Raw genomic sequence first — 13,904 nt, 5'->3', positions numbered from 1 at the left:
CACACTCCCAGAGGCCAATGGCTTACAGGCTCTTATAGTGCTCAGCAATCCTGAATAGCTCCTCATCCAATAGCTGCAGCCCGTTGGCACAGACCACCAGCTCCTCTAGATGAGTAAAGTGCAGGCCGATGTGACCCAACATCGCTGTGAAGTTAAATTTACTGGGGTTTGGGATAAATTATATGAGCTACAATGCCAGAAGATATCACTTGAAACCATTTTATCAGGAATCACAGATTTTTTATTTAATTATTTATCCGTTGTTTTACCAGGTAAGTTGACTGAGAACGCGTTCTAATTTACAGCAACGACCTGGGGAATAGTTACAGGGAAGAGGAGGGGGATGAATGAGCCAATTGTAAACTGGGGATTATTAGGTGACCGTGATGGTTTGAGGGCCAGATTGGGAATTTAGCCAGGACACCGGGGTTAACACCTCTACTCTTACAATAAGTGCCATGGGATCTTTAATGACCTCAGAGAGTCAGGACACCCGTTTAACGTCCCATCCGAAAGACGGCACCCTACACAGGGCAGTGTCTGCCCTGGGGCAATGGGATTTTTTTTAGACCAGAGGAAAGAGTGCCTCCTACTGGCCCTCCAACACCACTTCAAGCAGCATCTGGTCTCCCATCCAGGAACTGACCAAAACCAACCCTGCTTAGCTTCAGAAGCAAGCCAGCGTGGTATGCTGCTGGATTGTCGACGATGTGCCTTTTAAAGGAAATGTTACCACATTCGCAAAGAACAAATTCACGCTAAACACTGCATATGTTGGCTTATATATAAAAAACTTTTTCCAAAGTGGTAAAACAAATAACATCTTATGATAAAAGGTTAATTTTTAATCTCTATCAAATCATTTCTGGGGAACAATTAAGTACTTTACTGTGACTGTTTTCAGTTAAAATGATAAAAAAGAACAGCCTGGTCTCAGAGCAAAACATATTATATTTAACAATAATCTTTGCCACTCCTATTAGTGTGCTATGTTACTTTACATTACGCAACGTTAATTTGCCCTACGTAAATCCGTGACACAATTAGTATGATATGTTAAGTTTGGTGTGACAGTAGGATACTTAAGGTATAAACGAAAGGAGGGTAGTCGGCTGGAGTGGATGGCTGGGCATAAAATGCAAACATTTAGCAACCCAAAGGTTCCGTGTTCAAATCTCATCACAGACTTCCTACATTTGAGCTACCTTGTCACTACTTAGCATGCTAACTAACCCTTCCCCTAACCTTAAACTTAACCCGTTAACGCCTATGATCCCTCGGCTATGCATGCCTCTCCCTACTGTCAATATGCCTTGTCATTTGCTGCTTTGGTTAGTAATTATTGCCTTATTTCAATGTAGAGCCTCTAGCCCTGCTCAATACACCTTAGTTAACCCTTTAGTTCCACCTCCCACACATGCGGTGACCTCACCTGGTTTAAATGATGTTTCTAGAGACAATATCTCTTTCATCGTCACTCAGTGCATAGATTTACCTCCACTGTATTCACGTCCTACCATACCCTTGTCTGTACATTATGCCTTGAATATATTCTACCGTGCCCAGAAACCTGCTCCTTTTACTCTCTGTTCCGAACGTACTAGACAACCAGTTCTTATAGCCTTTAGCCGTACCCTTATCCTGCTCCTCCTCTGTTCCTCTGGTGATGTAGAGGTTAATCCAGTCCCTGCAGCGCCTGGCTCCACTCCCATTCCCCAGGCGCTCTCATTTGTTGATTTCTGTAACCGTAAAAGCCTTGGTTTCATGCATTTTAACATTAGAAGCCTCCTCCCCAAGTTTGTTTTATTCACTGCCTTAGCACACTCTGCCAACCCGGATGTCCTAGCCGTGTCTGAATCCCGGCTTAGGAAGACCACCACAAACCCTGAAATTTCCATCCCCAGCTATAACATTTTCCAACAAGTTAGAACTGCCAAAGTTGGCGGAGTTGCAATCTACTGCAGAGATAGCCTGCAGACTTCTGTCTTACTATCCAAGTCTGTACCCAAACAATTTGAGCTTCTGCTTTTAAAAATCCACCTTTCCAGAAACAAGTCTCCCACCGTTGCCGCTTGCTATAGACCACCTTCTGCCCCCCGCTGTGCCTTGGACACCATATGTGTATTGATTGTCCCCCCCCCCATCTATCTTCAGAGCTCGTACTGTTAGGTGATCTAGACTGGGACATGCTTCACACCCCGGCCATCTTACAATCTAAGCTTGATGCCCTCAATCTCACACAAATTGTCAATGAACCTACCAGGTACAACCCCAAATCCATAAACACAGGCACCCTCCTAGATATCATCCTAACCAACCATCCCTCCAAATACACCTCTGCACTCTTCAACCAGGATCTCAGTGATCACTGCCTCATTGCCTGCCTCAGTAATGGGTCTGCGGTCAAACGACCACCCCTCATCACTGTCAAATGCTCCCTAAAACACTTTAGCGAGCAGGCCTTTCTAATTGACCTGGCCCGGGTATCCTGGAAGGATATTGACCTCAGTCCGTCAGTAGAGGATGCCTGGTTTCCTCACCATCTTAAATAAGCATGCCCCATTCAAAAAATGTAGCACCAGTAACAGATATAGCCTTTGGTTAACTCCAGACCTGACTGCCCTTGACCAGCACAAAAACATTGCACTGCATTAGCATCGAATAGCCCCCGCGATATGCAACTTTTCAGGGAAGTTAGGAACTAATATACACAGGCAGTTAGGAAAGCAAAGGCTAGCTTTTTCAAACAGAAATTTGTACCCTGTAGCACAAACTCCAAAAAGTTCTGGGAAACTGTGAAGTCCATGGAGAATAAGAGCACCTCCTTCCAGTTGCCCACTGCACTGAGACTAGGAAACAGATAAATCCGCGTTAATCAAGAATTTCAATACGCATTTTTCTACAGCTGGCCATGCTTTCCACCTGGCTACCCCTGAACCCGATCAACAGCCCTACACCCCCCACAGCAACTTGCCCAAGCCTCCCCCATTTATCTTTCACCCAAATCAGGATAGCTGATGTTCTGAAAGAGCTGCAAAATCTGGTCCCCTACAAATCAGCCGTGCTAGACAATCTGGACCCTCTCTTTCTAAAATGTTCAGCCGAAGATGTTGCAACCCCTATTACTAGACTGTTCAACCTCCCTTTCGTATCATCTGAGATCCCCAAAGATTGGAACGCTTCCGCGGTCATCCCCCTCTTCAAAGGGGGAGACACTCTAGACCCAAACTGCTACAGACCTATATCTATCCTACCCTGCCTTTCTATGGTCTTCGAAGGCCAAGTTAACAAACAGATCACCGACCATTTCAAATCCCACCGTACCTTCTCCGCTATGCAATCTGGTTTCCGAGCTGGTCATGGGTGCACCTCAGCCACGCTCAAGGTCCTAAATGATATCATAACCGCCATCAATAAGAGACAATACTGTGCAGCTGTATTCATTCACATGGCCAAGGCTTTCGACTATCAATCACCACATTCTTATCGACAGACTCAACAGCCTTGGTTTCTCAAATGACTGCCTCGCCTGGTTCACCAACTACTTCTTAGTTCAGTGTGTCTGGACCTCTGGCAGTCTCTATGGGGGTGCCACAGGGTTCAATCCTCAGGCCGACTCTTTTCTCTGTATACATCAATGATGTCGCTCTTGCTGCTAGTGATTCTCTGATCCACCTCTATGCAGATGACACCATTCTGTATACTTCTGGCCCTTCTTTGGACACTGTGTTAACTAACCTCCAGATGAGCTTCAATGCTTCAACCGATCGCTGCCCACACCTGCTCGCCCGTCCAGCATCAACTGATATCTATGTAAAGCCTTTACTATACTGATATCTATGTAAAGCCTTTACTATACAGATGTCTATGTAAAACCTTTACTATACTGATATCTATGTAAATCCTTTACTATACTGATATCTATGTAAAGCCTTTACTATACAGATATCTATGTAAAGCCTTTACTATACAGATGTCTATGTAAAACCTTTACTATACTGATATCTATGTAAAGCCTTTAGTATACTGATATCTATGTAATTCCTTTACTATGTTGATATACTATACTGATATCTATGTAAATCCTTTACTATACTGATATCTATGTAATTCCTTTACTATGTTGATATACTATACTGATATCTATGTAATTCCTTTACTATGTTGATATACTATACTGATATCTATGTAAATCCTTTACTATACTGATATCTATGTAATTCCTTTACTATGTTGATATACTATACTGATATCTATGTAATTCCTTTACTATGTTGATATACTATACTGATATCTATGTAAAGCCTTTACTATGTTGATATACTATACTGATATCTATGTAATTCCTTTACTATGTTGATATACTATACTGATATCTATGTAATTCCTTTACTATGTTGATATACTATACTGATATCTATGTAATTCCTTTACTATGTTGATATACTATACTTTATTTATAATTTACATCATTTTACTTCAAATCCTGTCTCCTCTTCGTGAGCGCAGTATGGGAAAGGACTAGAGGGGAATCTGCTGTCACCTGTCTTCTTCCTATTTAAACCATTGGGTCTGATCAAAGGGAGGAAGCAGGGAGAGGAAATCAACATTTGACTATTGAAATGTAACGCAGACTGTTCCCCTGTTTCACTGTCTCCCTGTCTCCCTCTACAGGGCTATGATAATAGCATCTCAAAGGCAGAAGCTGTGATCAGGTTTGCCTTCCAGACCTCCATCACAGTGTTGTGTATCGCCTGCCCCTGCTCTCTGGGCTTGGCAACCCCGACAGCTGTGATGGTGGGCACGGGGGTGGGCGCTCAGAACGGTATCCTCATCAAGGGAGGGGAACCACTAGAGATGGCACACAAGGTGAGGGGGGAAGATGCTACCAATCAGACCATAGTCGATCACTAATAATATCACGTTGATAGTCAAAATCATTAGTTAGGTTTGATATGTTGTGCCTCATGTTTGTAATCAGAATCTATTTAACTGTGACTGTTGCAGTAACTGAGTGTATGGTTGTAAATGATCTGAGATTCACGTTATAAACACTTCCCTTATTCCTACCTTGTTACAAAAAAAATGGTATATTTTCCAGATCCAGACAGTGGTGTTTGATGAGACGGGTACCATCACCTACGGAGCTCCTAAAGTCATCCAGGTGAAGATTGTAGTGGAGGGGAACAGGATGCCTCGCTCCCATCTGCTGGCCATCGTAGGGACTGCAGAGAACAACAGTGAACACCCGTTGGGAGCTGCCATTACCAAGTACTGTAAACAGGTGGGTCTGATGTCATCACCAAGTACTGTAAACAGGTGGGTCTGATGTCATCACCAAGTACTGTAAACAGGTGGGTCTGATGTCATCACCAAGTACTGTAAACAGGTGGGTCTGATGTCATCACCAAGTACTGTAAACATGTGAGTCCACCTGAACCTCTGAGAGGTAGGAGACGGTTTGTGAGTTGATCATTCCATGTGTCTGGAAGACCTCCCAAAATATTTGTGTCCTGTCGGTCACTGCGGGTCCAGATGACGTGTACTAATCTGTCTCTCTGTCTCTGTATTAGGAGCTGGGTACAGAGTCCCTTGGTGTGTGTGCTGAGTTCGAGGCTGTACCAGGCTGTGGTATACGATGCCAGGTCAGTAACACTGAGACCCTGCTGAGACAACATCAGGAGGAAGGTGAAGACAACAACCAGGGAAACAGTATTCTGGTCCAGATCAGGGACTGCAGAACCAGGCCAGGATCACACCCCCTCATCATGAACGCGCAGCCTCTCCGTACGTACTGGGATATGTAGTCTAAAATAGGACCGCTATTTAAACATGTTTTTTTTAGGTGGAATTAAGTACACAACATCCTACGTGGTGTTGATAGAGAGCCAGTAACCTCTCTGTGTGTTCCTCTATAGCCCTGGTGCAGACAGCATCCTACCTGGTGTTGATAGAGAGCCAGTAACCTCTCTGTGTGTTCCTCTATAGCCCTGGTGCAGACAGCATCCTACCTGGTGTTGATAGAGAGCCAGTAACCTCTCTGTGTGTTCCTCTATAGCCCTGGTGCAGACAGCATCCTACCTGGTGTTGATGGGGAACAGGGAGTGGATGAGGAGGAACGGACTGCAGATCAGACCTGATGTTGACGAGACCATGACTGAACATGAACGCAGAGGACGCACTGCTGTACTGGTGGCTGTCGACAGTGAGTTGATCAGAAATACAGTGTAGACATTGTTAATGTTGTAATTAAAAAGCAGCTCTTTCCAGCTACAATAGTAATGGAATATCTACATAGGTGTACAGAGGCCCATTATCAGAAACCATCACTCCTGTGTTCCAATGGCACGTTGTGTTAGCTAATCCAAGTTTATCATTTTAAAAGGCTAATTTATCATTAGAAAACACTTTTGCAAATATTTCTGCACAGCTGAAAACTGTTGTTCTGATTAAAGAAGCAATAATACTGGCCTTCTTTAGACTAGTTGAGTATCTGGAGCATCAGCATTTGTGGGTTCGATTACAGGCTCAAATGTCCAGAAACAAAATAACTTTCTTCTGAAACTCGGTCTATTCTTGTTCTGAGAAATGATGGCTATTCCATGCGAGAAATTGCCAAGAAACTAAAGATCTCGTACAACGCTGTGTATTACTCCCTTCTCAGTACAGCAAACTGGCTCTAACCAGAATAGAAAGAGGAGTGGGAGGCCCCAGTGCACAACTGAGCAAGAGGACAAGTACATTAGAGCGTCTGGTTTGAGAAACAAACGCCTCACAAGTCCTCAACTGGCAGCTTCATTAAATAGTACCCGCAAAACACCAGTTTCAATGTGAAGAAGCGACTCCGGGATGCTGGCCTTCTAGGCAGAGTTCCTCTGTCCAGTGTCTGTGTTCTTTTGCCCATCTTAATCTTTTCTTTGGCCAGTCTGAGATATGGCTTTTTCTTTGCAACTCTGCTTAGAAGGCCAGCATCCCGGAGTTGCCTCTTCACTGTTGACGCTGAGACTGGTGTTTTGCGGGTACTTTTTAATGAAACTGCCAGTTGAGGACTTGTGAGGCGTTTGTTTCTCAAACCAGACGCTCTAATGTACTTGTCCTTTTGCTCAGTTGTGCACCGGGGCCTCCTCTTTCTATTCCAGTTAGATATCTACACCTATGTAGATATTCCATAAAAAATCTGCTGTTTCCAGCTACAATAGTCATTTACAACATTAACAATGTCTACACTGTATTTCTGATCAATTTGATGTTATTTTAATGGACAAAAAATGTGCTTCTTTCAAAAACAAGGACATTTCTAACTGACCACAAACTTTTGAACGGTAGTGTATTGCTTCATTTTAGATTATGGTATGGATATTGGAACGTAGCCTTAGGAGTTTCCAACCATTTAATCCATTGTGTTGCTGAATCTATAACCACCCTTTGTCTATAACCATTGTCTATCTGTCTATAACCACCCTCTCTCTCTCTCTCTCTCTCTCACCTACCTCCCTCTCCATCTCCCGTTGTTTCTCTCTCCCTGTCTCTCTCTCTCCCTGTCTCTCTCTCTCTCCCTGTCTCTCTCTCTCTCCCTTGTCTCTCTCTCTCTTCCTTGTCTCTCTCTCTCTCTTCCTTGTCTCTCTCTCTCTCTTCCTTGTCTCTCTCTCTCTCTGTCTGTCTCTCTCTCTCTCTCTCTGTCTGTCTCTCTCTCTCTGTCTCTCTCTCTATCTCTGTCTCTCTCTCCCTGTCTCTCTCTCTCTTCCCTGTCTCTCTCTCTCTTCCCTGTCTCTCTCTCTCTCTTCCCTGTCTCTCTCTCTCTCTTCCCTGTCTCTCTCTCTCTCTTCCCTGTCTCGCTCTCTCTCTTCCCTGTCTCGCTCTCTCTCTTCCCTGTCTCTCTCTCTCTCTTCCTTGTCTCTCTCTCTCTTCCTTGTCTCTCTCTCTCTCTTCCTTGTCTCTCTCTCCCTCTCTCTCTGTGTAGGTCTGCTATGTGCCATGATAGCCATAGCAGACACAGTGAAGCCAGAGGCAGGTTTAGCGGTTCACACCCTGCAGGCAATGGGTCTGGAGGTGATTCTGATGACTGGAGACAACAGCAAGACAGCACGGGCCATCGCTGCTCAGGTAGGGGACAGGACTGGCTTGGCTTGGGATTTTTATGAATGTATGCACTAAACCAGAACATTCATTACAGATGAAAAGGAATGTTGTTTTTTAAGTCACTCTGGATAAGGGCATCTGCTAAAGAACCCAAATGTAGTTTTATTGTAGGTTGTGAACTGTCATTTAGCTGTCTCTCTGTCCCCTCCAGGTGGGCATCAGGAAGGTGTAAATGTAGTTTTATTGTAGGTTGTGAACTGTCATTTAGCTGTCTCTCTGTCCCCTCCAGGTGGGCATCAGGAAGGTGTAAATGTAGTTTTATTGTAGGTTGTGAACTGTCATTTAGCTGTCTCTCTGTCCCCTCCAGGTTGGCATCAGGAAGGTGTAAATGTAGTTTTATTGTAGGTTGTGAACTGTCATTTAGCTGTCTCTCTGTCCCCTCCAGGTGGGCATCAGGAAGGTGTAAATGTAGTTTTATTGTAGGTTGTGAACTGTCATTTAGCTGTCTCTCTGTCCCCTCCAGGTTGGCATCAGGAAGGTGTAAATGTAGTTTTATTGTAGGCTGTGAACTGTCATTTAGCTGTCTCTCTGTCTCCTCCAGGTGGGCATCAGGAAGGTGTAAATGTAGTTTTATTGTAGGTTGTGAACTGTCATTTAGCTGTCTCTCTGTCCCCTCCAGGTGGGTATCAGGAAGGTGTAAATGTAGTTTTATTGTAGGTTGTGAACTGTCATTTAGCTGTCTCTCTGTCCCCTCCAGGTGGGCATCAGGAAGGTGTAAATGTAGTTTTATTGTAGGTTGTGAACTGTCATTTAGCTGTCTCTCTGTCTCCTCCAGGTGGGCATCAGGAAGGTGTAAATGTAGTTTTATTGTAGGTTGTGAACTGTCATTTAGCTGTCTCTCTGTCCCCTCCAGGTGGGTATCAGGAAGGTGTAAATGTAGTTTTATTGTAGGTTGTGAACTGTCATTTAGCTGTCTCTCTGTCCCCTCCAGGTGGGCATCAGGAAGGTGTAAATGTAGTTTTATTGTAGGTTGTGAACTGTCATTTAGCTGTCTCTCTGTCCCCTCCAGGTGGGCATCAGGAAGGTGTTTGCGGAGGTGCTGCCGTCCCACAAGGTGGCCATGGTAGAGCAGCTGCAGCAGGCAGGGTAGAGGGTGGCCATGGTAGAGCAGCTGCAGCAGGCAGGGTAGAGGGTGGCCATGGTGGGTGACGGGGTCAACGACTCGCCCGCTCTGGCCATGGCAGACGTTGGCATCGCCATAGGAACTGGCTCTGACGTGGCCATAGAGGCAGCTGACGTGGTGCTTATCAGGGTGAGGAGAAGAGGGCAAGACTGGGTTTATGGATGGATGTTTACCTGTCTGTCTGATAATCTCTACATGTTAATATATCTGTCTGTCTCAGGGTTTCCGTTATCTGGTAATAGCTGGCTTTTGGCCCAAAACATGAAATAAAAAATGAATAGCTGATGAATAAAATGTTAATTGCCCCGGGACGAGAGAAAAAAAAATCCCATTTCAAAATGATGCTTTTTAGCCATTGATGGATATACATTTGACCTGGCATGCTTATTGGTCTTTTGGTTCATTTGCATAATTTAGTGGAATTCAATTGGAGCTTCGCTAGTCGTTGTATATCATATTCATCACAGCATGATGAGCGGAAATCTGTCAGAGTGAGAGCTGCTGCTACAACTTCTCAAACAGCCCGTTCGTTGATGCTGGAGTGAAACATGCTTTTCATTAAGTGCACAACAATTCTAAATGCAAAAACCTGTTTGTCTCACCTGGTAAATGAAGCTCGCTTGCCATTAAAGTGTATAGACATCGGAAGGCAGGTGGCAGTATACATTTTCAAAAATACTTAATTGTTTGAAACCTGAATGTTTTACTTCTTATTATGCGGTATGTCTTACCTTGGTTCAAAGTAGCCAAAATCCTACCATATATGTCATGGAGGCAATTATTTTATAAAGATTTCCATATGCTATTGAAGCCAGTAGCATTTTTCTCTCGTGTTCTATTGGTTTTCAAATCAACTTTCTTTCGATGTCCAGTAGCCAAAGGCACAATCCTAGTCATATTAGCAACCCATGCTAGTTGTTGCATCCTGAGATCTCCCTTCTAGGTTTCTTAGTCACATGAAACCGCTCACATGTAGAGTGTCTTTTTTGACAACAGTGTTTTTCTGCTAATTGCATTATGGAATACACATTCACATGTAGCCTACTGCCTTGTGTGCATTGCTGTGCTTATAATGTGAAGAAATAATAGTTGATTAACATTTTAATAACATAAACGTTCTGATCTGTTGCATCAGACTCGTTGATACTTAACGTTTTCTTTTTCAAATGTATCCTAAGGCCTTCTGGTTGTATGAATTTGGGATCTATCTTCTCCCAACTGTCCCAGAGTCTGTTTGGAATAGGATATTTCTTTCCAGCACAGATGACAAGGTGACCAACAGAACATTTCCACTTTTCTACTATGGGGGATAGTAGATTGACAGGCTAGTGATTTAGCTGTTTGTTACTCGTCTTGAAGGCTGAGGACAGTTGTTCTAACATCTTTAAAGCGCACATCAGAATTCAGCAAGAAGGACGCATCCTGTCAGAATTCAGCAAGAAGGACGCATCCTGTCAGAATACAGTAAGAAGGACGCATCCTGTCAGAATTCAGCAAGAAGGACGCATCCTGTCAGAATTCAGCAAGAAGGACGCATCCTGTCAGAATTCAGCAAGAAGGACGCATCCTGTCAGAATTCAGCAAGAAGGACGCATCCTGTCAGAATTCAGCAAGAAGGACGCATCCTGTCAGAATTCAGCAAGAAGGACGCATCCTGTTAGAATTCAGCAAGAAGGACGCATCCTGTCAGAATTCAGCAAGAAGGACGCATCCTGTCAGAATTCAGCAAGAAGGACGCATCCTGTTAGAATTCAGCAAGAAGGACGCATCCTGTTAGAATTCAGCAAGAAGGACGCATCCTGTCAGAATTCAGCAAGAAGGACGCATCCTGTTAGAATTCAGTAAGAAGGACGCATCCTGTTGGAATTCAGCAAGAAGGACGCATCCTGTCAGAATTCAGCAAGAAGGACGCATCCTGTCAGAATTCAGCAAGAAGGACGCATCCTGTCAGAATTCAGCAAGAAGGACGCATCCTGTCAGAATTCAGTAAGAAGGACGCATCCTGTTAGAATTCAGCAAGAAGGACGCATCCTGTCAGAATTCAGTAAGAAGGACGCATCCTGTCAGAATTCAGTAAGAAGGACGCATCCTGTCAGAATTCAGTAAGAAGGACGCATCCTGTCAGAATTCAGTAAGAAGGACGCATCCTGTCGGAATTCAGTAAGAAGGACGCATCCTGTCGGAATTCAGTAAGAAGGACGCATCCTGTCGGAATTCAGCAAGAAGGACGCATCCTGTCAGAATTCAGTAAGAAGGACGCATCCTGTCGGAATTCAGCAAGAAGGACGCATCCTGTCAGAATTCAGTAAGAAGGACGCATCCTGTCGGAATTCAGTAAGAAGGACGCATCCTGTCGGAATTCAGCAAGAAGGACGCATCCTGTCAGAATTCAGCAAGAAGGACGCATCCTGTCAGAATTCAGCAAGAAGGACGCATCCTGTCAGAATTCAGCAAGAAGGACGCATCCGTCGGAATTCAGCAAGAAGGACGCATCCCGTCGGAATTCAGCAAGAAGGACGCATCCCGTCGGAATTCAGCAAGAAGGACGCATCCCGTCGGAATTCAGCAAGAAGGACGCATCCCGTCGGAATTCAGCAAGAAGGACGCATCCCGTCGGAATTCAGCAAGAAGGACGCATCCCGTCGGAATTCAGCAAGAAGGACGCATCCCGTCGGAATTCAGCAAGAAGGACGCATCCCGTCGGAATTCAGCAAGAAGGACGCATCCTGTCGGAATTCAGCAAGAAGGACGCATCCTGTCAGAATTCAGCAAGAAGGACGCATCCTGTCGGAATTCAGCAAGAAGGACGCATCCTGTCGGAATTCAGCAAGAAGGACGCATCCTGTCAGAATTCAGCAAGAAGGACGCATCCTGTCAGAATTCAGTAAGAAGGACGCATCCTGTCAGAATTCAGCAAGAAGGACGCATCCTGTCGGAATTCAGTAAGAAGGACGCATCCTGTCGGAATTCAGTAAGAAGGACGCATCCTGTCAGAATTCAGTAAGAAGGACGCATCCTGTCGGAATTCAGCAAGAAGGACGCATCCTGTCGGAATTCAGCAAGAAGGACGCATCCTGTCAGAATTCAGCAAGAAGGACGCATCCTGTCAGAATTCAGCAAGAAGGACGCATCCTGTCGGAATTCAGTAAGAAGGACGCATCCTGTCGGAATTCAGTAAGAAGGACGCATCCTGTCGGAATTCAGTAAGAAGGACGCATCCTGTCGGAATTCAGTAAGAAGGACGCATCCTGTTGGAATTCAGTAAGAAGGACGCATCCTGTTGGAATTCAGTAAGAAGGACGCATCCTGTTAGAATTCAATAAGAAGGACGCATCCTGTCAGAATTCAGTAAGAAGGACGCATCCTGTTAGAATTCAGTAAGAAGGACGCATCCTGTTAGAATTCAGTAAGAAGGACGCATCCTGTTGGAATTCAGTAAGAAGCACGCACCTTGTTGGATCCTCAAATACAATCCTCAAATTGTTCTGTTAAAATGAATTACCATAATGTAAATGTGATTTCTGTCATTCTGAACACCGTGGGGTGGACGCCCTAATCACGTTAATTATTCTGAGCACCGTGGGGTGGACGCCCTAATCAGGTTAATTATTCTGAGCACCGTGGGGTGGACGCCCTAATCAGGTTAATTATTCTGAGCACCGTGGGGTGGACGCCCTAATCAGGTTAATTATTCTGAGCACCGTGGGGTGGACGCCCTAATCAGGTTAATTATTCTGAGCACCGTGGGGTGGACTCCTAATCAGGTTAATTATTCTGAACACCGTGGGGTGGACGCCCTAATCAGGTTAATTATTCTGAGCACCGTGGGTGGACGCCCTGTTCAGGTTAATTATTCTGAGCACCGTGGGGTGGACGCCCTAATCAGGTTAATTATTCTGAACACCGTGGGGTGGACGCCCTAATCAGGTTAATTATTCTGAACACCGTGGGGTGGACGCCCTAATCAGGTTAATTATTCTGAGCACCGTGGGGTGGACGCCCTAATCAAGTTAATTATTCTGAACACCGTGGGTGGACGCCCTAATCAGGTTAATTATTCTGAGCACCGTGGGGTGGACGCCCTAATCAGGTTAATTATTCTGAGCACCGTGGGGTGGACGCCCTAATCAGGTTAATTATTCTGAGCACCGTGGGGTGGACGCCCTAATCAGGTTAATTATTCTGAGCACCGTGGGGTGGACGCCCTAATCAGGTTAATTATTCTGAACGCCGTGGGGTGGACGCCCTAATCAGGTTAATTATTCTGAACGCCGTGGGGTGGACACCCTAATCAGGTTAATTATTCTGAACACCGTGGGGTGGACGCCCTAATCAGGTTCCGTACCCAATGCATATGGGTCAGGTACATTTCCTAACGGAAACCGTGGTATGTCAAATAGTCTCTACATATTAATATGTCTAATAGTCTCTACATGTTAATATGTCTGAGTAATCTCTACATGTTAATATGTCTGAGTAATCTCTACATGTTAATATGTCTGAGTAATCTCTACATGTTAATATGTCTGAGTAATCTCTACATGTTAATATGTCTAATAGTCTCTACATGTTAATATGTCTGAGTAATCTCTACATGTTAATATGTCTAATAGTCTCTACATGTTAATATGTCTGAGTAATC

The 13,904-nt window shown here is 44.5% G+C and overlaps 1 protein-coding gene across 1 annotated transcript in view; it reads left to right on the top strand.

Moving 5' to 3' along the window:
- The first annotated feature begins 109 nt into the window (after positions 1-109).
- The window catches only part of LOC118380710 (copper-transporting ATPase 1-like), an 18,900-nt gene continuing 5,105 nt past the window's right edge, over positions 110-13,904 (top strand). Inside the window, 8 exon segments of the mRNA XM_052486961.1 lie at positions 110-130; positions 4,675-4,869; positions 5,102-5,284; positions 5,574-5,787; positions 6,059-6,205; positions 7,961-8,103; positions 9,149-9,232; positions 9,269-9,391. Of these exon segments, the coding sequence (XP_052342921.1) occupies positions 110-130; positions 4,675-4,869; positions 5,102-5,284; positions 5,574-5,787; positions 6,059-6,205; positions 7,961-8,103; positions 9,149-9,232; positions 9,269-9,391 (1,110 nt within the window).

The sequence above is a fragment of the Oncorhynchus keta genome, chromosome 30, assembly GCF_023373465.1.
Source record: "Oncorhynchus keta strain PuntledgeMale-10-30-2019 chromosome 30, Oket_V2, whole genome shotgun sequence".
Lineage (NCBI taxonomy): Eukaryota > Metazoa > Chordata > Actinopteri > Salmoniformes > Salmonidae > Oncorhynchus > Oncorhynchus keta.
This window is presented reverse-complemented; position numbering and strand designations above follow the sequence as displayed.